The sequence below is a fragment of the Antechinus flavipes genome, chromosome 3 (assembly GCF_016432865.1).
Source record: "Antechinus flavipes isolate AdamAnt ecotype Samford, QLD, Australia chromosome 3, AdamAnt_v2, whole genome shotgun sequence".
NCBI classification, from domain to species: domain Eukaryota; kingdom Metazoa; phylum Chordata; class Mammalia; order Dasyuromorphia; family Dasyuridae; genus Antechinus; species Antechinus flavipes.
In genome coordinates, this window is record NC_067400.1 from 334,139,478 (window position 1) to 334,162,737 (window position 23,260).

A 23,260-nucleotide genomic window follows, 5' to 3' on the forward strand; every position below is an offset into this window, starting at 1 on the left:
GAATTGCTAAATTAGCAATTCCATAAACCCTAATTTAGAAAAATGTAAATATTAAAAGATTTGGCTAGAACAGTCAAAGAAGCCAGTCACATGGCTAGGAAGTGGTAGAATCAAAATACGAACCCAACTTTATTTTTTTACTTCAAATTCAATGTTCTTTCCATTACACAATAATTCCTGTTTTTTAGGGTCTCTCTTTTGTGGTTTAACCACATTCAAATGTGATATAAGATACTGAAAATCTTACTGGTTTTTATTACAAATAATCATTTCCCTGACCTTAAGGAGTTTGTAACCTTGTTCAAAAATTAGCACATAAAAAGGAATGCCAAATTAGCAATCTAATAAACACTACTTTGGGGAAAATGTAAATATTAAAGGATTTGATCAGTGAAGTCAAAGAAGCTTTCATAGTGACAGTAAGACATCCAAGATTTCAGGATTTAGACATAAGCAATGTTAGAAACTATATAGTCTATTCATTTTATAGTTGAGAAATCTGAAATCCTGATGAGTTCATTGACTTCTCAGAGTTACACATCCATAAAAGAAAGAGCAGAATCAGAATTGGATGCCAAATCTGGTGTTCTTGTCTCTATACATAGACATTAGAGAAGGATCTTGATTAAAAAGGATAGGAGAGCATGGGTAACAAAAAGTGGAAATAGCCAATTTTAGAGAGGCTGTGGAAAGATTGTTGTTGCTGAGTTGCATCAATCATGTCTGATTCTTCCTGACCCATTTGAGATTTTCTTGGTAAAAATACTAGATTTTTTTTTCCATTTCCTTCTCCATGTGGAAAGATAGGCACATTATCTCCACAGTTTTCTCTCTGAGTGCAGGTGGCTCTCTTCATCACAAGACCATTGGAACTGGCCTGAATTACCTGGCTGTTGAAAAGAGCCACATGCATCAGAATTGATCATCACATAATCTTGCTGTTTGCTGTATATAATGTTATCTTGGTTCTACTTACTTCACTTAATATCAGTTCATGTAAGTCTCTCCAGGTCTCTAAAATCATCTTCCTTATCAATTCTTACAGAACAATAATATTCCACAACATTCATATACCATAACTCATTCAGCCATTCTCAAACTGATGGGCATTCACTCAGTTGGAATTATGTTTTAAAAGTAATTAAACTATCCATACCCATCAATCCAAGAATTCTTTTGTTAGGCCTTTATCTAAGGAAAGGTCCTAATACATCAAATTAGGGGTTAACAGCATATTTTTGTGATAGCAAAGAAATAGAGACAATAAATGCCCATCAATAAAGTAGTTAAAACTACAGTACTTGAATGTAAATGCCTTAAAAAGTGATCAATATGAAAAATTCAGAGAAGCACAAGAGATATTTATAGGAACTGAAGCAGGTCGAAATAAGCAGAATTAAAAATACATGGAAGACCTTAAAGTATAATGGAGTAAGTATTCATTGAGTAATAGAAGACTTTAGGCTCAGATTCTGCCTCCAGTGATTAACTACCTCTGTGAAATGGGACAGGTTATTTAACCTTCACTTATTTAAACACCTGTAAAATGAGATTAGAATAGATGGTCTCTGAGGTCACCTTTCAATTCTATGATCCTGTAATACAGTTCTTTGTTCTCCAGTCATTTTTCAATTTTTGACTCTTCTTGAACCATTTGGGAACTTTCTTGGTTAAGATACTAGAGTGGTTTGCCATTTCTTTGTCCAGCTCATTTCACAGATGAGGAAACAGAGGCAAACAGAATTGAGTGAATTGCCCAAGATCAAACCACTAGTGAGTGTCTGAGGTCATATTTGAACACAGAAAGATGAGTCTCCCTGAGTCCATGATTGGTACTCTATTCACTGTGCTACCTATCTACAACAAAGTAGTTGAAAAGAACAATAACAAAAAAGAAAAAAAAAAGAAACTAAATACTTTGTAACTATAATGATTCAAGTGTCTAAGCTCTAGAAAAGTTGTGTATTTGTCTGCAGGAGTTGGGGAACATAGGTATAAATTACTGAATATACTTTCAGACTCAGTTGACATGTTCATTGCCTTTGCTAAACTACTTTTCTTTTTTATTGTTACAGGGGTTGGCTTACTGAGTGGGGAGAGTGAAGGTGTTGTGGTTGGAGATAAATTATACAATTGTTATACAATTAAAATGGATGAATACTGTTTTTTAAAAGGCTAGAGAGTAATGCACAATGAAACAGATTTATAATCAAAAGACCTGGGTTAAAATGTTGACTCTCATATTTACTGTGATTTAAGTAACAAGTTAGATCATGTCCCTAAATTTCAGGTTCTTAACTGTAAAAATGAGGATGTTCAGTTAGGTAACCCAAAAAGCCCTTTTTGGCTCTAAATCTATGATTTGTGCTCTTGTGTATGACATGAGCAAAGGCACAAGGAGGTAGTAGCAAGTGTGGCATAAAATAAACTTTCCTGATCCCTCCTAACTCGCCCCGCTCTATTCCTTCTGCTTTATTCTTAAATGGACCTGCTGCATCTCTCCTCTCTCATAAGCAGAGGAAGTATATCTAAGTGCCCACAATGCTATTGGTGATATTCAATCTCTCTCACTTTTATGTTTCAGCGGAGCCCCTGCCCCTAATGGACTTGTGCCGAAGATCAATTCGATTTGCCCTCAGTCGGGATCGCCTGCATGAAATAGAATCTCTGCCTTTGCCTCAGTCTCTGAAAAACTATCTCCAGTACCAATAAGAAGCCTGAAGCCCTTCTGGACTCAAAATAGACTAAAGCAATGCACCCGGCACAATGAATTGTTTACATCAGAAGCAAAGTCTCAGCGGACACTTGACCATAATTTAATTTTTAAAAAATAGATAAATATATATATATGTATGTATGTATGTATGTATGTATGTGGGGCATTCCCTGCCCCCTTTAATCAGTTCAACAGGACAGTGTGGGAGCTATTAGATAATGTGAACAATTGGGATTTGTTACTGATTTTGGAAATAAATGTCAATTGCCAATAGTATTTGCCATCCTCAAAGGTGACCTCTAAAGCTGGACACCTCAATAGGGAGCTTAGCTAAACCAGTTAGCTTTCTGCCTTGAGGCTTTGCCCACTCAACCAAGACAGGGATGCTATCAGTGTGTTGATTAAAAAGCATATTTTTAATTCAAAAGAATGAATAAAACATTTAGGTAAAAGATTTTCTATCCTGTACCCTGGTTTCAAATATATTGAGGGTGATTGTACAGAGCGGGAACAAAAAAAAAAAAAAAAGAAAAACAATTGCCTTTGAATAATGGATGATGAAAGCAGCTAAGTGCCAGTGCTCTAGTTATTTCCAAGCCCAGGCCAGTTCCTTCCCAACTTTGCATAATTTGTAAGGAGGACTGGTCACCATTTAGAGGCTGGAGTGCAGTTCTTCTCAAGGGATCTAAAGGACTAGCGCTAGTGCTCAATAAAATCATTAGGGTGGCAAATTATTTTGGCAGCCCTCCCCTCTTATATTTTCCCTTTATTTCTCCCTATTAAACCACACTCCCCCTATTTAAATGCCGTCCCCCACTCACCTCTTCTCTAGCAAGCCCTATCAGATCAGTCAGAGAGGAAAGAGTTTATCCTCATTTTATTCCTCCATCTGGGGGAGTCTAGATTTTTAAAAAGTAGCCTGAGTAGGGTAATGCTGAACTGAAAGGAAAAAATGGAATTTCAGGCTTGACAGCTGTTTCAGTTGATATTTGGAGGTAAGAGTAGGAAGATGGGCCTTTTCCATGACTTCAAATCACACCCCCGAGGCAGGTGACCTGCCAACTTAAACATAGAGCCAGCCTTATATCTTTATTATTAAAAGTATTATTTTCACTTTATGTGAATTCTAAATTCTCAGCCCCCATTTTCTAACATATGCACAAAGAACATGTGCTCTATTGTTTATCTGTTTGGGAACCTTGGGCCCCTTGTAACTAGAATGGTGGAATGTTTAAGGTATCATCCTTCATTTTCCAAGCTCAGTTAATATATATATGTATACATATATACATATATATATATATACATAAAATATACATATTATATATATTTTTTAAGATGCTGCTTCCTATTTGCATTTCTTACATGTTTCAAATTATCTGCCTGGTCTAGTTTTTAACTGGAAATTGTTGTAATGGCGGGATGTCAAATATTCAGACGGAGCTGCCTTCAGCGTTTTTAATGTGAATTTACTGATGAATGAGGAGCATTTCTAATAAAGTCTGCTGTTCAGTCTGTCAGTTGTTCCTTGTGTGAGCATGACACTAAAAGAGACAATTTTGGTGAGCTTAGCTGGTTAGAGCCCAGTGATAATAAAGAGGTTAATCCCCTTTCAAGACCGTTAGATTTGTTCTATTTGGTGTCTACACATAATCTCAAATTCTGTGTGCCATCATGTCTTACCCCACACCATTCCTCCACAACCCATGCCAAACTTACTAATAATGTTTGATTTCATTCACAAAGATGAGAATAAAATTTCACATCAATTACATAGTATAAAATCATCCCTGTTACCAGAAAATAATTCAAAGTGCATTCCCTACTGATTTGGGATCAGAAGAATTGGGGGGGAGCAGTTTATGTAATAAAGAATGTCAAAATTGGAAAGGACTTAGAGATAATCTATTTCTAGCCCTTAATTTTCCTAGGAGAACACTGAAGATATTTCATGCACTCTCTCATCACCACCTCTTTGAATTCTTATCATCTTCCAAAGCATAACTCAAGTGCCATCTCTTACATGAGGTTTTTTCTGATATTCCCAGTTATAGGCAGTAACTCTTGATTACTTTCCATGTACATACTTTGCTTTTGTTTTTTTGTGGATAATGCTATATTCCCCAAGAAGAATGTCAGTTCTTCAAAAGCAAAGGTTGTTTTATTCTTAACTTTAGATACCTAAGACATTGCCTGGCACAGAGTAGGTACTTTATATTTTTGACCTGAATTTAATTGACTTTCCTGAAATCACATATGAAAGATGTATGATATTAATATTAGAGCTCTTCCAGTGAAGTCTTACTTAGAGATTTCATTATAACACAAAATATCCCTGGATTCTTGAAGACTAGCTAGTGAAGTGGTACAGTGGATACAGCATACACAGGAGAAGGAAATGGCAGACCACTCCACTATCTTTGCCAAGAAAAACCCATGGACAGAATCCAAGGAGGTCTTGCAAAGTCAAACAAGACCAAAGCAACAACAATTAGCAGATTCTATCAATAGGAAAGCCCAGATCTGAGCCCAAATCCAGTGATGGACTATGTCAAAAAATAATTCCTGCTATCCCTGGACTTTTCATTCTGTGGGGGGGAAAAAGTGCTGATAAAGATTAAGATCATTGACAGGTGATTTCTACCCTTTAAACTTGAAAGAATTACATTAGTGATTTATGTTCCTTTTCTATTAGTATGCTACATTTAGATAGAGAATAGGGACTGAACTTGTGATTTCACTGGGAAAAGAAACTACCTGGATTCATTAATTTCCCCTATCAATGTAGATCCTGTCATTTATAGTTTTAGAGTTGCCTGTGTTGTTAAACAGGTGACTTGACCAGGGTCATACAGCCAGTACATATCAGAGATAAAACCTAGGCTTTTTCTGGTTCCAAAGCAGCTCACCTACTATGCTATGTTGCCTCTCCTAGAGGAGGAAGGAAAATGGAAAGAAGTAAAAAAAGGGGCAACCAAGTCCTCAGTCAATATTTAAAGAGAACCTTTTGTGCTATGTGAGGAAGAGATATGGACCTTTTTTCTAAGGCCTATAAATTCAAATTTAAGAATAATAAGCCTATAAGTTCAATTGGAGAAAAAATAATATTGGAAAGGGAAGGAGAACAGAGAAGACAATTATTAAGGACCATGCCTAAGAGAAGGGCAAGTCAATTCTCTGAGATCATCCACAGTTGTGAATCATAACACTTGAAGGAATTGCAAAGCAGCCTTCACACTTGTTTCTTGTAGATTGGGAATGAAATGCATTGGAGGGAAGAGGGAAGAGGAAAGAAGTCAAAGAATGCAACTGCCTCTCAGTCTCTTTATATCATCATCATCATCATCATCATCCTCCTCCTCCTCCTCTCACATGAAGAGATCCATTCTACAGGTCTGAGTTAGACCTCCAGCAGCCACTGGCAAGCGGCTCCTATATCACAATAGACAATAATTTGGAAACATCATTGACTAGGTCAAAGAAGCATAGGATCTGTCAGACTCTCCATGCAAAGATTTCCTTCTCATTTTACTCCTCTATTTACTTTTAGGAAACACCTGTTTTCCAGAACTAAGTCCCTGCAAGCAAGCCGTGCCCTGAGCTTAACATAATAGCAATCCTTTGCCCTCACCTTCTGGATGAATTTAGCCATAGCAAAATCCCAGAATTGTTTCATATCAGCACCGGACGGTCTCTAAACTCAGACCAGCACTTGTAGTTCCAGATCCACATTCCAGTCATGAAGTCCTGTTATGAATCTCATCAGTCTTGTTGTTGCTATTACCCCCCTTTATCAAGGCTCCAGTTCACTAAATTGCTGTAGGCTTATGTATAAGAACTGCCCATATTGGGGGCAGCTAGTTGGTGCAGTGGAGAGAGCACTAGCCCTGAAGTCAGACACTTAACACTATGTGACTTTAGGCAAGTCACTTAACCCCAATTGCCTTTCCCTTTAAAAAAAAAAAAAAAAAGATTTGCCCATACTAAAGTGGAAGACTAGAGTCACTTGCCTTTATACTAAATGAGGAGGTTGAATTAAATGACCAGATCAAAAATTCGTTGGCTAATATTTTGGTTTCTATCTTTACTCATTCTTGACTCCAAGATTTTATTCATGCTATTTTCCTCACCTTCCAGGAATATCTTCCCTTCACCTACCCCATTTCTAGCTGTGGTTTGCAGAAATGACACTAAAGAAGATGTACTACCATTTGCTTTGTCATTGTGCCCTAAGGATATAGAAATTTTTCATCTGACTTTCAGCTTATTTCTCTTGGGGTTTTCTCCATTAGAATGTGAGCTTCTTGAGAATAAAGATTACCAGGGATAGCTAAATGGTGCAGTGGATAGAACACTAGCCTTGGAGTCAGAATTATATGAGTTCAAATCTGATCTCAGACACTTAACACTTACTAAATGTGTGACCTTAAGCAAATCAGTTAATCCCAATTGCCCCATCAAAAAGAAAAAGAGAATAAGGGTTATCTTGCTTTTTTATTATGTATTCTCAATACTTTCCCCATAGGAAGAGTTTCACAAATGCTTTTTAATTCACTTCTCCCTCTTTTAAACTCCAGATTAGGTGGTACTTCCCTTGAACCACTTTAGTAATCCAAGACAAAGAGAGTATTAGAACATTTGTTGTCAGTGTCACTTATTTCAGCATTTAGTATGTATTATCTTAATCTTATTCTGTTTCCTAAGTGCAAATTGTCTCTTGAATCCTAAAGAACAAGATGTTTCCATCCATTGACTTCCTCATAGCACCTAGTACTGGGGGGAACACACAGACTGGATATGGATGTAATGTCACTGGGAAATTGCAAAGGACCAAAAATCTCTGAAAATGACAACATGTACTCAGCACAGTTCCTGGTGTGTAATAGGTATTTAATAAATGTTTACTGACTGATCTAACTAGCCAACTCCATTCCTCTGATTATTTAAAAAAAAAAAAAAGATTTAAGAGATCATATAAGATAAATAATGACCAAGAAAACCAGTGGAAAATAGTTTTCTTGTATCCAGACCAGAACCACACAAGAAAATGAACTGAAGCATTTAAGTACAAGGCAAGGGAAAGAGAAATGAAGACAGAATTCCTATTAGAGTCGGAGCAAGAAATGGCTTGCTCAGTAGGTTAGGGATAGGGAGACACCTTGTCAGAACCCTAGATGGAGACAGGGCCAACTCACAGGGTGATTAAATGGGGAAAAGGGACAAAGACTGGGCCAAGTTCAACATCTACATTGAGTTACTAGGCCAAGGACCAATAACAGCATAGAAGAGTATGGAAACTAGCCCCAGATACTTCATCCAGAACTTGCAGAGATTTGTAGACATAGAGGTACAACCAGAGATGATCTGTCCAACTCATCCATTAAGAATAGAAGGAGTAAAACCTGGCCCAAAACCCAATATAGGAACTAAGAACTGAGATATTATATGAGCAAAAAGGGGAAATTTCAAACACTATGAGAAAATTTGAATTAAGAGAGGCCTAAGACAAATCTTGAAGAAGAGAGTAATTCTACAATAAATATAAATAGAACTTCAGAGAAAAACATGTGCCACAAAGACTTCAAGAGTAGCTGAAGGAAATGAAACAAGAAACAAAACAAATTTAGGGCTCCTGAGAAAAAAATTAGAAGAATAAAATAACTTAAAATAGAAGGTTAACAACTTTCCAAAGTAATAGATGCCCTAAAAATAAAATGAAGTATACTAAACTCAATGATTCCACAAAACAAGAAATAATAGTACAAAGTTAAAAGACTAGAAAATTGAAAGGGAATATAAAGTGTACATTCTCAAAAGAAATAGAATACAAGTAAAAGCAAGATAATTTAATATTCACTTGGCTCTTTGAAAACCATGACCAATAATAAAACACTGGTTCTTTAAATTTAAAACTTCACAAAATTCACAAAACAACACTCAAGACCTATTAGAGCCAGAGGACAAAGTGAAAATAGAATCTACTATTCATTTTCCAAAAGAAATAACAAATTGAAAATATTAAGTTATAGGGAAAATAGACAGTAAAACTCTACTAATGGGGAAATTCAAATGTAACTATTGGCTTATGATGGGAAACTATGAGGGAAGCATAAGATTAACATACATTTTGACAGGAGCTATTAAAGGACAAACAGACTTTATAGAATAGAGGTTCATAGGGAAGAAGTTAAAAAAAAAAAAGGTTAATCCACTCCTATTGTTCATTTCATCAGTCCAGCATATTATAGGGCTTTAATATATCATAAAATTGATTTCTGAGAACATATAATGCAGCCCTTAAATCTCTTAAGCACTCTGGAATGGATGGAATTCCAGAGCAACTTCTAGCAGATTTGATTCTCTGGTTCGGGTCACTTGCAAAACCTCTTTTTACTGAATCAAGAAAAACAAGCCCTAGAGGCATCTGGGTCAGACAGCATCCTCAGCTTCAGAAACTTTTGTCTCACAGACTGTGTAATGATCAAACATTTAAGCAGGGGAAGATTGAAGGACTCTCCACTGACATTGGCTGCCAGACCCAGATTTGCTGACCAGATGCATTGCCAAACTATAATTGTGAGCGAAGAGGAGAGAGCTCATCTCAGGTGAGTGTAGTAATTGAGCGATGAAGATTGCTGGCTAAGAACACTTGCAGGAGACCAGAATCCCTGGTTTGGCTTCCAAGGTGGAGGAGTGAGCTGAAGTTTGCAGCTGTGGGAGAGACAGCACGGAGGAAGAGCAGAGGAAGTATAGGAAGACAACATGGCTGGTGGCTCTAGCCATGGCTCATGGGTGAAAAGAAATAGCTTAGGTCAGGTCCCCAGATGGAACTCAGAAAAATCTGAAACATCATTCCTACATCTAGGGACTAGAACTTGATTATAATAATTAGTAAAAAAAAAAAAATGAGTAAGCAAAGGATAAAAAATACCATTCTTAGGTAGCTACTATGGTCATAGAGAAGATCTAGGTTCACATTCAGAAGAAGACAGAGAAATTTAAATACTTCAAAGAAAAATGTCAAATGGTCACAAGCCTCAAAAGAATTCTTGGAAGAACTTAAAAAGACTTTAAAAATCAAGAGAGGTTAAGGAAAAAAATAGGCAAAAAAAAAAAAAGAACAACAATCAAAGAAATTTATGAAAAGAAAATTAACCAATTGGACAAAGAAATACAAAAACTTAAGAAGAGAACTCCTTAAAAATTAAAATTGGACTGGGGAAGCTAATGACATCAAGAAGTATTAAAAATGGAGGGACTTTTAGAAGATTGTGTAAATCTGAAGGTACGGGAGAGGAAAAGAGAGGTATTCTTTAAAAGAGTATAGATTAAGAAGGTCATAGTTAGAAGTAAATTAGAAGTGTGAGGACAGATTGGGTAAAAAGAGAGAATGAAAAAGATAATAGGAAAAATAGAATGGATGAAAATTCACAAATAGTAATTATAACTTTGAATACAAATGGGATGAACTCCCCCATAAAACAGAAATGAATATCAGAATAGGTTAAAAAATCAGAATCTGATAATATGTTGTTTATAAGAAACACATTTTAAAATGCAAGACATTGCTCTGAAATTCCACCCATTCCAGAGTTAAAGAGCTGTAGGTGAAAAGGCAGATTTCAGAAAAACCTGGAAAGACTTGTAAAAACTGATACAAAGTGAAATGAACAAAACCAGGAAAACATTTTACATAGTATTAGCACCACTGTGTGAAAATCAACTATGATAATCAACTATGAGCTCTTTTCTGCAACACAATGATCCCAGACAAGTACAAAAATCTCATGAATGCCATCCATAACCAAATAAAGAACTGATGGACTCAGAATACAGATAGAAGCATTTTTTAAACTTTATTCTTTCTCATAGTTGTTTTTTCCTTTTTGATCTGTTTCTTCTTTCATAACTCTAACTAATACGGAAATATATTTTACATGATAGCAAAAAAAAAAAAAAAAAAGGAGGGAACAATCTTGATCTCAGACAAAATTAAAGCAAAAATGGATTTAATTAAAAGAGATAAGCCATGAAACATTGTTGATGTAAACTGACACCCTGAATTTTGGGGGTGGGGGAAGGTGTGGATCTGGGTTAGAGAAACTGTAAAATTTCAACCCCTTCTGACTCCCAGAAGGTGATCTCCACCTACAATTCAATTAGAGATCTTGACCTGGGGCATAATCACCATTCTTTATTGAATTGAAAATTAGCTTTTAATTGTTCCTTAGCCCCCAAACCTTTAGAAGGCTACTAAAAAAAAAAAAAACAACTTTATACCCCAAAGTTTTGCTAAATTCCTTTTGGAAGAGCCCACTGAGTTGTTTTCTTAGTGTAATAAACCCATTTTTGCCACAAACCATGTCTGCATTCAGAATTCTTTCACAAAACCCTGGACACCAAACCAGCCTGGGTAATCTCTTACCCTCATTTCTCACACCTCAACAATGTTATGATAAAAGAGATGAGACAGCAAGCATTATTTATAATGGAGAGAACCTGGATAGACTTCCAATAAGATCAGGGGTTAAAACAAGGATGCCCATTATCACCACTATTATTCAATATTGTGCTAGAAATATTGGCTTTAGCAATAAGAAAAGAAAAAAATAAAACAATTAAAGAAATTTAATTAGACAGTGAGGAGATAAAATGTAAATGATATAATGATATATTTAGAGAATCATCTAAAAATCTACTTGAAACAACAGCTTTAGCAAAGTTGCAGGATATAAAATAAATCCACACAAATCATGAGCATTTTTATATATTACTGACAAAGCCCAGCAACAAGAAATAGAAAGAAAAGTTCTATTTAAAATAACTGTAGACAAAATAAAATATTTGCTGAGACAAACCCAGGAACTATATGAACACAATTACAAAACATTTTTCATACAAAGTTAGATCTAAACAAATAGAAGAATATCAATTGCTCATAAGTAGGATGAGCTAAGATAATAAAAATGACAGTGCTACTTAAATGGTCTAATTCTGTGTATGTCATACCAATCAAACTGTCCAAAAAAAATTTTTATAGGGCTAGAAAAAATAATAACAAAATTCATCTGGAAGAACAAAAGTACAAGAATATCAAGGGAATTAATGGGAAAAAATACAAAGGATGGACTAGCAGTACCAGACCTAAAACTACATTATAAAGCAATAGTCATCAAAACCATTTGGTACTAAGAAATAGAGTGGTGGATCAGTGGAATAGGTTCAACATACATGACACAATAGTCAATGACTGTAGTAATCTAGTATTTGATAAGCCTCCAAACTCCAGTTTCTGGGATAAGAACTCAGTATTTCACAAAAATTGCTGGGAAAACTAGAAAATAATATGTCAGAAACTTGGCAAAGACCTACATCTCACACCCTATATCAAAACAAGGTTAAAATGGGCACATGATTTGGGTATAAAGGTGATACCATAAATAAATTAGCAGAGCAAAGGATAGTTTACCTATCAGATCTTTGGAGAAGGGAGGAATTTATGGCCAAAGAAGAACTAGAGAACATTATGAAATGCAAAATGGACAACTTTGATTATATTCAACTAAAAAGGTTTTGCACAAACAATACCAACAGAAACAAGATTAAAAGGGAAGTACAAAGCTAGGGAGAGGGGGCAATTTACAGCCATGGTTTCTGATAAAGATATCATTTCTGCTCCTGGAGTGGTGTGAACATTGTCCCAAGCTCTTGTGCCTGCACTTTGGATCTTGCTGCTGGGTTGCACCAGGCCTCAAGGCCTAGATGCTGACTTGCTTTAGAGGAGGATTTCCAGGCTGGCTTTTCCTGGGAATGGAACCTTTTTGATGACCACCCCAGGGGCAAGATCTTGCTACTTGTTACTCCAGGAAAGGAGATTTGCTACAAGCCATCAGTGAGAGCAGGGCCTAGTGGGCCTGTATTGAGGGAAAGGGAACCTCACTGTGCTGCTGGTCTTCAGAGACTTCTAGTTTGTTTCAAGATTCTGGTCTTGTTTTAGTTTGTGTTGGGTGTCCTGGGGGGGTCTCCTTGCAAGCCCCCTGGGGTGCAGCCTGTGCTCCTGACCTTGTTTCCCTCCCAACTCAGTGAGCTAGACCTTTCCTATTGAACTTGCAAGCTGTCTTGAGCTTCCACCAATCCAAAAATTTTATCTGAGGCAATTTTCAAAGTTGTTTGAAGGGGAATTTGAGAGGGATCAGGTGAATTCTTCCTTTACTCTGTCATCTTAGCACTGGAAGACCATTCCATTATCTTTGCCAAGAAAATTGAAAATAGAGTCATGAAGAATTGGACACAATTGAAATGACTAAACAACAGCAAAAGTTTCACCAAGAATGGAGAATTTGTTCAATGTGTAAAGAAAATAATGAGCATAGTTTAATGTATTAATGACAAAATTTATAAAAGGCACATTATTATATCAATAAATGCTGGTAAAGCTTTTGACAAAATTCAACACCAAATTATGTGAAAACAAAATGTCTAAGAATAAATGGGACAGTATGAGAATTTGTTTTGCTTGGCTATAGTTATTTGTTACAAGGGCATTGTTTTTCTTTCTTTCTTTAGAGTAGGATGAGAGGAAGAAAAGAGATAAAATATGTGCTTAACACTGGGAAAAAAATGAAAAAAAATTTCAATGAAATTTTAAAATAAATAGACCTTTCCTTAATATTGTAAATAATATCTAACTAAACCAAGAGCTAGTATTTTTTGTAACAGAAAAAGATTAGAGTCCTTCCTAATGAGATCAGAGTAAATCAATTACTCTGTGATACATAATTACCACCATTTTTTTTGCACAGTTGCTAGTTTTAGCAATAAGATAAAAAGAAATTAAGAGAATACATATAAGAAACAAAACTAGCATTTTTTGTGTGTGAAAGATACTATGCTCTAAAGTTCTAAGGAGTGAGTTGAACATACTAATTAAAGAAATATTTCAGAAAAGTAGCAAGATATAAAACAAACACATATAAATTGTCACTTTTTCTCTATATTACTGATACAGTTAGTGGCAGTGCAGAGAGTCAAGGTGTGAGAAACCCCTTCTTGCTGGCACAGGTTCAATGTGAAAGAATTCACGAACCCAAAATATTAGTGGCAAAAAAGAAAAAAAAAAGTGGCACTGAGAAGTCATTTGCTAGGAGACTGACTTCTTCAGTGGCTAGGTCCTGACAGAGAAATAACAAAAGGTTTTCACTGAGAAGAGGTTCTCTTCACAGCAGGCAGGAGTCCTGGCAGGCAGCTATGCCAAGGAGAGAGGTTCCTTGACAAGGCATAATCCTACTTCAGACATTCTGCAAAAATATGGGTTCAAAATTGTGGTTTTTTTTATAAGAGATCTGAGAGTGGGGTTTCAATTGAATGAGATTCCTTCAATGTTGTCACTTTTCCCAGGCCTAGATTTCCAATTGAATGAGACCCCTTAAGTTCTAGCTAAGTAGGAGTGGTCCTGGACTAATTTTCAGCTCAATACAGAGTGCAGGCTAGTCAGCAAGATAACAGAATGAAGCCACTTTATCTTGATTCCCTGAGGCAGGCTTCTTGCAGAGGAGAGTTTCTCAGAGTTCACCCCCATGGCTTCCCCCAAAAAATCAGGGAAGACAGTTTCAGGGTTCCCCCCATCATTACCAATAAAAGCCAGGAGGAAAAGAATGAGAGATCCATTCAAAATAACAACAGAATATATAAAATATTAGAGAGTCTATCTTCCAAGATACAGGGAAACTAGATAATTTCAATTATAAAACACTATATGGAAAAAAAAAACTAAATAATTTGAGAAGTATTGATTATTCATCACAATAAAAATAACAACACTACCTAATTAGCTTAAACAGTTCCATACTAAGCATATTGTCAAAGAACTACATTACAAAACTAGGGAAAAAAATAAAAAGAAAATTTATCTGTAGTAAAAAAAAAAAGTCAATAATCTCAAGTGAAATAATGAAAAAGTAGGAAGCTAGGAAGCCTAACAGCACAATAGCTGAAATTATTCTGTAAAAAAAAAAAAAGTAATTATCAATGCTACTTAGCTACTTGCTAGCTTTAGAAAAAACAAACAAACAAACAAACATCCATTTGAATAGATTAAGCATACAAGATCCAGAAGCAAACAAATTTGGTAGCATAGTTTTTGATGAAGCCAAATCTGACTTTACAAAAATACTCTATTAGGCAGCTATACTAATCTATTTGATGTTCTTTACACTCTATCCCTTAACTTTGATTCCATTCAAAGCTGTCTAGGTTAGCCCAATACCTAGAAAGCTCTTCCCTCTCTTTGTTTCAATGACTTCTGACAACATTAGTAGCACCTTCTTCAGGAGTTCTTTCTCAAACTTACCAAAATCTACTCTCTGATAATGTTTCCCGTTACTTTGGATTTATTCTGTGTATATCATGTATGTATATTTCTATGTTGTTGCCCACATTAGAATGTGAGCTCCTTAAGCCAGAGAAAGTATTTTTTGCCTTTCTTTGCATCCCAAGAAAATAATAAAGTGCCTACTACATAGTAAGTCCTCAGTAAGTGCTTAGTGATTGACTTTTAGAGAAACTATTAAGAAAAATGAAAAGTAATGAAGCAGAAAATTAATTTAGACTAATATTTCATATGATTTGCCCAAATAAATTCCAAATAAATACATGACAGGTATAAAAGATCATATAATAAATTAGAAGAGTAGGAAAGAGGATAACTTCTTCAGCCAGGTATAAAGAGGGAATTCTTAACCAAAGGATAGAAAAGATCACAGAAAATAAAATGGACAAGACTGATTACATAAAAGCTTCTGCACAAATAAAATCAAGACAATTACAATGAATAGGTAAACAACCAGGATAAAATAATCTTTGTAGAGTTTCTGATAGAAATTTAATCATGAAAATTTATAGGAAAATGATTCAAATATACAAGAATAGATAGTTAAATGATATGAATGTTGCAAAATTGAAAAGACTAGGGATATGGGAAAACATCTATTACTACTTTGCAGAGTTAGAGTCCATAGGTGAGAAATATTTCATGTTATAAAAGATTTTTTTTCTTATATTGATCAGCTTTATTGATTTTTTTCCTTCCTCTTTTTCTTTTTTATTTAAAAGAAAACCTTTTATAAGAGATGATTCTGGGAAAATGGAGGGGAGAAATGTAGGCAATGTTAAAACAAAAATTATCAATAAAAATCGATTTTCAAAAAGAATAAATGTAATTCCCTAATAGATAAAGGGCCAAAAGATGAGAATAGGTGGCTAGGAGAGTCTATACTTAGAGTGCTGAGCCTGAAGTTAGAAAGATTCATCTTTCTGAATGCAAATCAAGATACTTAGCTATGTGATCTGGACAAGTCACTTAACCCTGTTCAAGTTTCCTCATTTGAAAAATGAGCTGGAGAAGGAGATGGCAAAACTAGTATCTCTGCCAAGAAAACCCCAAAAGGGATCACAAAGAGTCAGATGCAACTAAAAAATGACTGACGGGTAGCCAAAGATATTTATAAGCAGTTTTCAAAGAAATTCAACCTTTGAATAATTATATTTAAAAGTCCAAATCTCTAATAATGAGATGAAAATTAAAATAACCCTCAGGTTTCATCTCACATATATCAGATTGGCAAAGATGACCAGAAAAAGGAAAATTACAATTATTGGATGAGACATGAGAAGACAGGCAAACTAATATAGTGCTGGCAGAGCTGTCAAATGGTACAGCCATTCTCTTTATATCTTTATCAATAATAATGCTAGTTTTCTTCTCTCTCCCACTTCCCCTTAATCATTAGAAAAGAGAAAAAAACCCAAAATCTTTGTAACAAATATGTATAAGCAAGTAAGAATGCATACCTTAATTTACATCTCAATTTAATCATCTCTGTCAGGGAGATGAGTGGTAGCTTACTTCCACGATGGTTGATAATTGCAGTAAAGAGAGGTTTTAAGTCTTTCAAACATTTTTTTTTAACAATGCTGTTCTTGTTATTTAAATTGTTCTCCTGGTTCCATTTACCTCATTCTGCACCAATTTATATAAGTCTTCCCAAGTTTCTCTAAAATTGTCCCCTTTTTCATTTATGGTCCGGAAATATATCATTATGTTCATGTACATAAGTTGTTCAACCATTTCCCAATTGATGAGTATCCTCTTTGTTTCCAGTTCTTCACTACAATAAAAAAGTGCTACTATAAATATTATATATAATAGGTCTTTTCCCTATTTATTTGATCTTTGGGGACTATGGTATTGCTAAGTCACAGGGGAAAAAAATGCATATTTTAACATTATTTGGAGCACAGCTCCACATTGCTTCCCAGAATGATTGGATTAATTTCCATTAATGAATTAATGAATTAATTCCATTGATAGTATAGTAACGTTCCTGTTTTCAATAAACTCCTACAACATTTGTCATTTTCCTTTTCTGGTCATTTTATTTTTTAAGTTTATTTTTTTCTGGTTATGAATGTATATTAACTTTTTAAATATACATTTCTTTATGAATCATGTTGGGACAGATTTGGAGGGGGGGAAGCAGAAAAAAAGTGGACATAGCATGTGTTGATTTACATTCAATCTCCATAGTTCTCTTTCTGGATGCAGTATTTTCTATCCAATGTTTATTGGGATTGCCTTGGATCACTGAATTGCTAAGAACCAAGTCTTTTATAGTTGATCATCGCTCAATTTTGTTGTTGCTGTGTACACTGTATTCCTGGTTCTGTTTGTTTCACTCAGCATCAGTCCATGTAAATTTTTTCAGGCCTTTCTAAAATTAGCTTGTTCATCATTTTTATAGAATAATGATATTCCATTATCTTCATGTACCACAACTTGTTCGGGCATCTACTCATTTTCTGATTCTTTGCCACCACAAAAACATTTTTGTTCAGATGGCTCCTTTTCCTTCTTTTATGATTTCCTTCGGATATAGACCCAGTAATGGCACTTCTGAGTCAAAGGGTATTCACAGTTTTATAGCCCTTTGGGCATAGTTCTGAATTACTCTCCAGAATGGTTGGATAAGTTCACAAGTTCACCAACAATGCATTAATGTCCCAGTTTTCCCATCTTTTCTCCGATGTTTATCATTATCTTTTACTGCCATTTTATCCAATCTGAGAAGTATTGTTTTAATTTGCATTTTCTCTAATCAATAGTGATTTAGAGCATTTTTTCACATGACTATAGATGGCTTTGATTTCATCATCTGAAAATTGTCTATTCATAACATTTGACCATTTATCAATTGAGGAATGACCTGTATTCTTACAAATTTGACACCATTATTTTAGAAATGAGACCTTTGTCAAAAACACTGACTGCAAAATTTCCCCCCTGTTTTGTACTTCTCTTTTAATCTTGTTTATGTTGGTTTTGTTTGTGCAAATACTTTTTAATTTGATGTAATTAAAATTGTCCATTTTGCATTTCATTCTGATCATTTTAAGGAATCTGAAGAATGTAAGGTAGAATCTCAGCATTAATTTAATTTGCATTATCTAATTATTAGTGATTTATTCATATAGCTATCGATAGTGTGAATTTCTTCTCTGAATATCTGCCTGTCCATATCATTTAATCATTTATTACTTGGAAAATATCCTTATTTCTTATAAATTTAAATCGTTCCCTATTCATTAAATAGTTCCCTATTCATCATGAATATCTTATATTTATCAGAGAAGTTTAATGCAAATTTTTTTATTTGTTTATTTTTGCTGAGGCAACTGAGGTTAAGTGACTTGCCCAGGGTCACACAGCTAGGAAGTGTCTGAGACCAGATTTGAATTCAGGTCCTCCTGACATCAGGGCTGGTGCTTTATCCACTGTGCCATCTAGCTGCCCCTTAATGCAAATTTTTTTCTCAGTTAAGCATTTTCTTCTTTGTTTTCATTGTAGGAACTAAATAAAACTATTTAACTTTGTATAATTAAAATTCTCCATTTTATATTCTCGGTCCCCCTCTATTTTCCTGATCCAATAGTTCAGGAAAGCAATTGGAAACTATTGTCCTATGGTTATTAACCTAGGTACTGTTTGATCCAGTGATGTCGTTATAAAGTTTATACCTCCAAAGAGATCAGAAAGAGAAACAAAGACAGAGACACAAAGAGAGAAAGACAAAGAGAGACATGGAGAGAGAGAGAGAACCTTCATGTACAAAAATATTTCTAGCACACTTTTTTTCCCTTTTTTATTATTATTGCTTTTATTTACAAAACATATGCATGGGTAATTTTTCAATATTGACCCTTGTAAAATCTTCTGTTCCAACTTTTCCCCTCCTTCCCCCATCCCCTCCCCTAGATGGCTGGTAGTCCAATACATGTTAAATATGTTAAAATATATGTTAAGTCCAATATATGTATACATATTTATACAGTCATCTTGCTCAAGAAAAATCAAATCTAAAAAGAAAAAATACTTGAGAAGGAAAACAAAAATGCAAGCAAACAGTAACAGAAAGAATAAAAATGCTATGTTGTGGTCCACACTCAGTTCCCATAGTCCTCTCTCTGGGTGTAGATGGCTCTCTTCATTACTGACAATTGGAACTGGTTTAAATCAACTCATTGTAGAAGAGAGCCATGTCCATCAGAATTGTATAGTCTTATTGTTGCAGTAGCACATCTTTTTATGGTAGCAGAGAATTGAAAAATAGAAGGATACATTTTTGTATCATTTGTGAAATAGCTGAACAAATTATGATATATGAATATAATAACATTTTTGTACCTTATGAAACAATGAAAGAGATGGATTCAAAGAAACATAGTAATATGTGTATGTATTGATGGAGTGAAATGATCATGATTAGGAGAACAATAGGAGAATAGTAATTACAAAACGGTAAAGAAAAATAATTTTGAAAGATTAAAAAAAGCCTGAAGAAATCAGTGACATACTTTAGATCTAGAAGATAAATATGAAGCATGCTACCCACCTCCTTAAAAAGAGATGATAGATGTGAAATGCAGAATGTGGTGTGTATTTTCAGAAAAATATTGATATGTTGATTTATTTTTCATGAGAGGACTTAATTGATACAAGGGAGAGGATTTTAAATTTAAATTTTATTTTTATCATTTCTGCTTTTTGTATTTAGGTGTCAACCTTGAAAAGACTTAAATACTCTGATCAATTCAATGTCCAACTTCATTTTATTATATGCTTTAAAAAAAAGAAGTAAGCTGATTATAGTAGACTAATGGTTTCATATGCAATCTTTTTTTTTCTGTCCTTTTTTTGTATAAATAAATCTCATGTTAATTGTTAACCATAGAATAACAAAAGACAAAAACAAGTTAAGATGTAGTTCTAGAAATGCTAGCTATTGAAATGATAGGACCAACAAAAAAAATGAAGAAACAAGCATAGGCAAATATATATATATGTATATATATATAATTTTGTGTATTAAGATTATTTAGGGAATTCTAAAGATTCAACTAAAAAATTAGCTAGATAACATAAATAAAAAGCTATTAATTTTTTTTAATTAGCTAGAATAATTTCAATAAAGTAGTAATATATAAAATGAAGTCACAAAAGTAATCACACTTTCTGTATATCATTTACAAAACCAACAGGTACAAAATAGAAAAAGAAATTCCATTCAAAATTGAAGAATGTACTAAAAATGTCTAGGAATCTACTTACTAAGATATACACAGAAATTACATAAATATAGCCACAAAATGCTGGATTTTTGTGGGATTTTTTTCCCAGAAATAAGGGAACAGCTAAATAATTGTTCACAGTCGGGCCAATACTAATTTTTATATTAAAATAATGTTGCCTAAATTAACCTAGCTGTTCAATATCACACCAAGCTAACTACCAATATAGTACTTTATAGAACTAAGGAAGAGTCAAAACAAAATTTATCTGGAAAAAAAAAGTCAAGAAACTCAAGGGAAATGGGAAGGAAAACAATAATCATCAAAACAACTTGGCACTGTTGTTTGTATCAATGTTGTTGTATCAATGAAATAGATACAAGATCCAGAAGCAATCAAACTTAGCAACACAGTGTTCAATATACTCAAGGATTATAACTACTAGGGTAAAAGGTTATTTAACAAAAACTGTTGGGAAAATTGAAAAGCAGTTTGGAAAAAATTATGATTTTGCCAAAATCCCACATCATCTACCACGATAAGTTCCAAGTAGAAATACAAATGTCATATCATAAAGACATTAAGAGGACAGAGCTAAGATGGCAGTGTGATAGGAGATGTTATTCATCTTTCTTTCTAGAAGAGGACTATGATGGGAGAGAGGGAGGGGAGATAGCATCACATGCAAGTGAATTGGAAAGTGAATGCAAGTGAAGTGACATGTTCCAGGCCAGATCTTTCCAGAAAAATCCAGGAAAAAAAAAAGTCACAGTGAGTTTTTTGTCAAGCCCACGTCAGCATAAAAAGACAGACAAAGAATTCTATGAGTACTGGGACAGGACTGAGCTAGGACCTCCCAGGGCTGGAGCACTTTAGCACCCAAGGAGAGGCAAGATATAGTAACCTAAACCAGGCCACTCCCTGACCCAGACCAGAGCACTGCAACAAATATAAAATAGTATACCAAAATATCTGGGATGCAATAAAGCAGTTCTCACAGGGAAAAGTATCCTTATAATCAACATTTCAATATAATAACAGTAAAACATCAGAGGCATTAATAGAAAAGAATATCCCATTCCAAATAACTACAAAATGTGTAAGATATCTTGGAAATCAACTTCTCAAAACAAACAAAAGACTAGCATAAACTCAATTACTACCTAAAAAATTTTAAAACAAAACAACCTAAATAGCTGAAGGAATATTTTGCATTTATGATAAGTCTATGCCAATATAATGAAAATGACAGTACTATCAAAATTAATTTGGACATTTAATGTTATACCAATCAAATTACCAAAGGGATTCTTTACAGATCTTGATAAAATGGTGACAGAATTCATTTGGAAAATCAAAAGATCTAGAATATCAAAGGAAATGATGAAAAGAAAGGAAAAGGGGGAATAGCACTTTCAGACCTCAAACTATATTACAAAGCAGCAACCATCAAAGCTAAAGAATAAAGAGATAGATAAATAGAACAGAATAGACAGGGAAGATTCAGAACAATCGAATCCAATAACACTCTATTTGATAAAGAGGAAAACACGAATTAAAAGAGGAAAACACAAATTAAAAGAGGAAAACACAAATTACCTAGGGAAAAAACTCCCTATCTGATAAAAAAAAAAAAAAACTGCTGAGAAAACTGGAAAGCTGTATGGCAAAAATTAGAATTAGACCAGCATCTAATTACACTCTATAATATGCTTTGAATTTATAGGTGGCCTGAATATAAAAGAACATACTAAAAAAATGGAAGAGAAAGAGTTTATATCTCTCATATCTTTATGTTAGAAATACATTCTTAACCAAACAAGAGATAGAAGTAATTACTAAAAATAAATTGGATAACTTTGATTACTTGAAAATGAAGTCATCTGCATAGATAACATATATATCTACATATCTACAATATATCTACAATAAAAAGAAAAGTTATTGAATGGGTTTTGTATCCAATATATATATATATATATAATTAATAAATGTATTTGACTAATAACCATTCTTCAATAGATAACCAAAGAATATGAACAAACAGTTTTCAAAAGAACTCCAAAGTATTCACAACTATGTGAAAACATGTTTCAAATCACTAATAACAAAAGAAATGCAAATCAAAACAATCTTGAGATTTTAATTCACAATTTGAAAATTCACCCAATATGACCCAAAAAAAGGCAATGATCAATGTTGGAGTTGTTGTGAAAAGATAGAGGCATTATTATCTTGCTGGTAGAGCTGTAAAATGGTACAATCATTTTGGAGAGCAATTTAGAATTATGCAGATAAATTATATGTCCATGGCCTTTGAGCCAGAGACTCCATTACTATTACTCAAAAAGAATTTTGATAAGAAACAAGTTCACATATATACCAAAATAATTATGGTAGCACTTTTTGTTATAGCTAAAAATTAGAAACAAAGTAGATGCCCCTCCATTGAGACATAGCTAAACAAATTGTGTTAATGAATATAATGGAATATTATTGTGCTGAAAGAAATGTGATGAATATAGAGAAGCATAGAAAGATTTACATGAGTTAATGAAAAGTGAAAAACAATGTAAATGGAAAGAATGATGACTTACCAAAAAAAATCAAAAGTAAATGTAACAAAATTAGAAAGATCAAATGAGATTCAAATGAGAGGAAACTCCCAACCTACTCTTTTGTGGTGAGAGGTCCCACAAATGTTACATATTGCTCATGCTTTTGTACTTTTTCAATTATTAATCAATTGTGCTGATTTTTTTTCTCTCAAAAAATAATTTTTGTTTGGAGATGGCTTTCTGGAAGGGACGGGGGAGGGGCGGCAATGGTTATATACTGTGGGATACTATGGTTATATAAGAAAGAGGAAATATCAATAAAATTTTATTCCAAATAATTTTTAGAATAGGAATGCTTTACAGT

At 34.0% G+C, this 23,260-nt stretch overlaps 1 protein-coding gene across 2 annotated transcripts in view; it reads left to right on the top strand.

Annotated features, from left to right (window-relative positions):
* Nucleotides 1-2,834, top strand: part of SPSB4 (splA/ryanodine receptor domain and SOCS box containing 4) — a 134,765-nt gene extending 131,931 nt beyond the window's left edge. For both annotated transcript variants that reach the window (XM_051985653.1, XM_051985654.1), the window contains exon 3: nucleotides 2,585-2,834. In XM_051985653.1, coding sequence (XP_051841613.1) covers nucleotides 2,585-2,712 — 128 coding nt within the window. In that variant the 3' untranslated portion in view covers nucleotides 2,713-2,834. The remainder of the gene's footprint in view (nucleotides 1-2,584) is intronic.
* The last annotated feature ends 20,426 nt before the right edge of the window (nucleotides 2,835-23,260 follow it).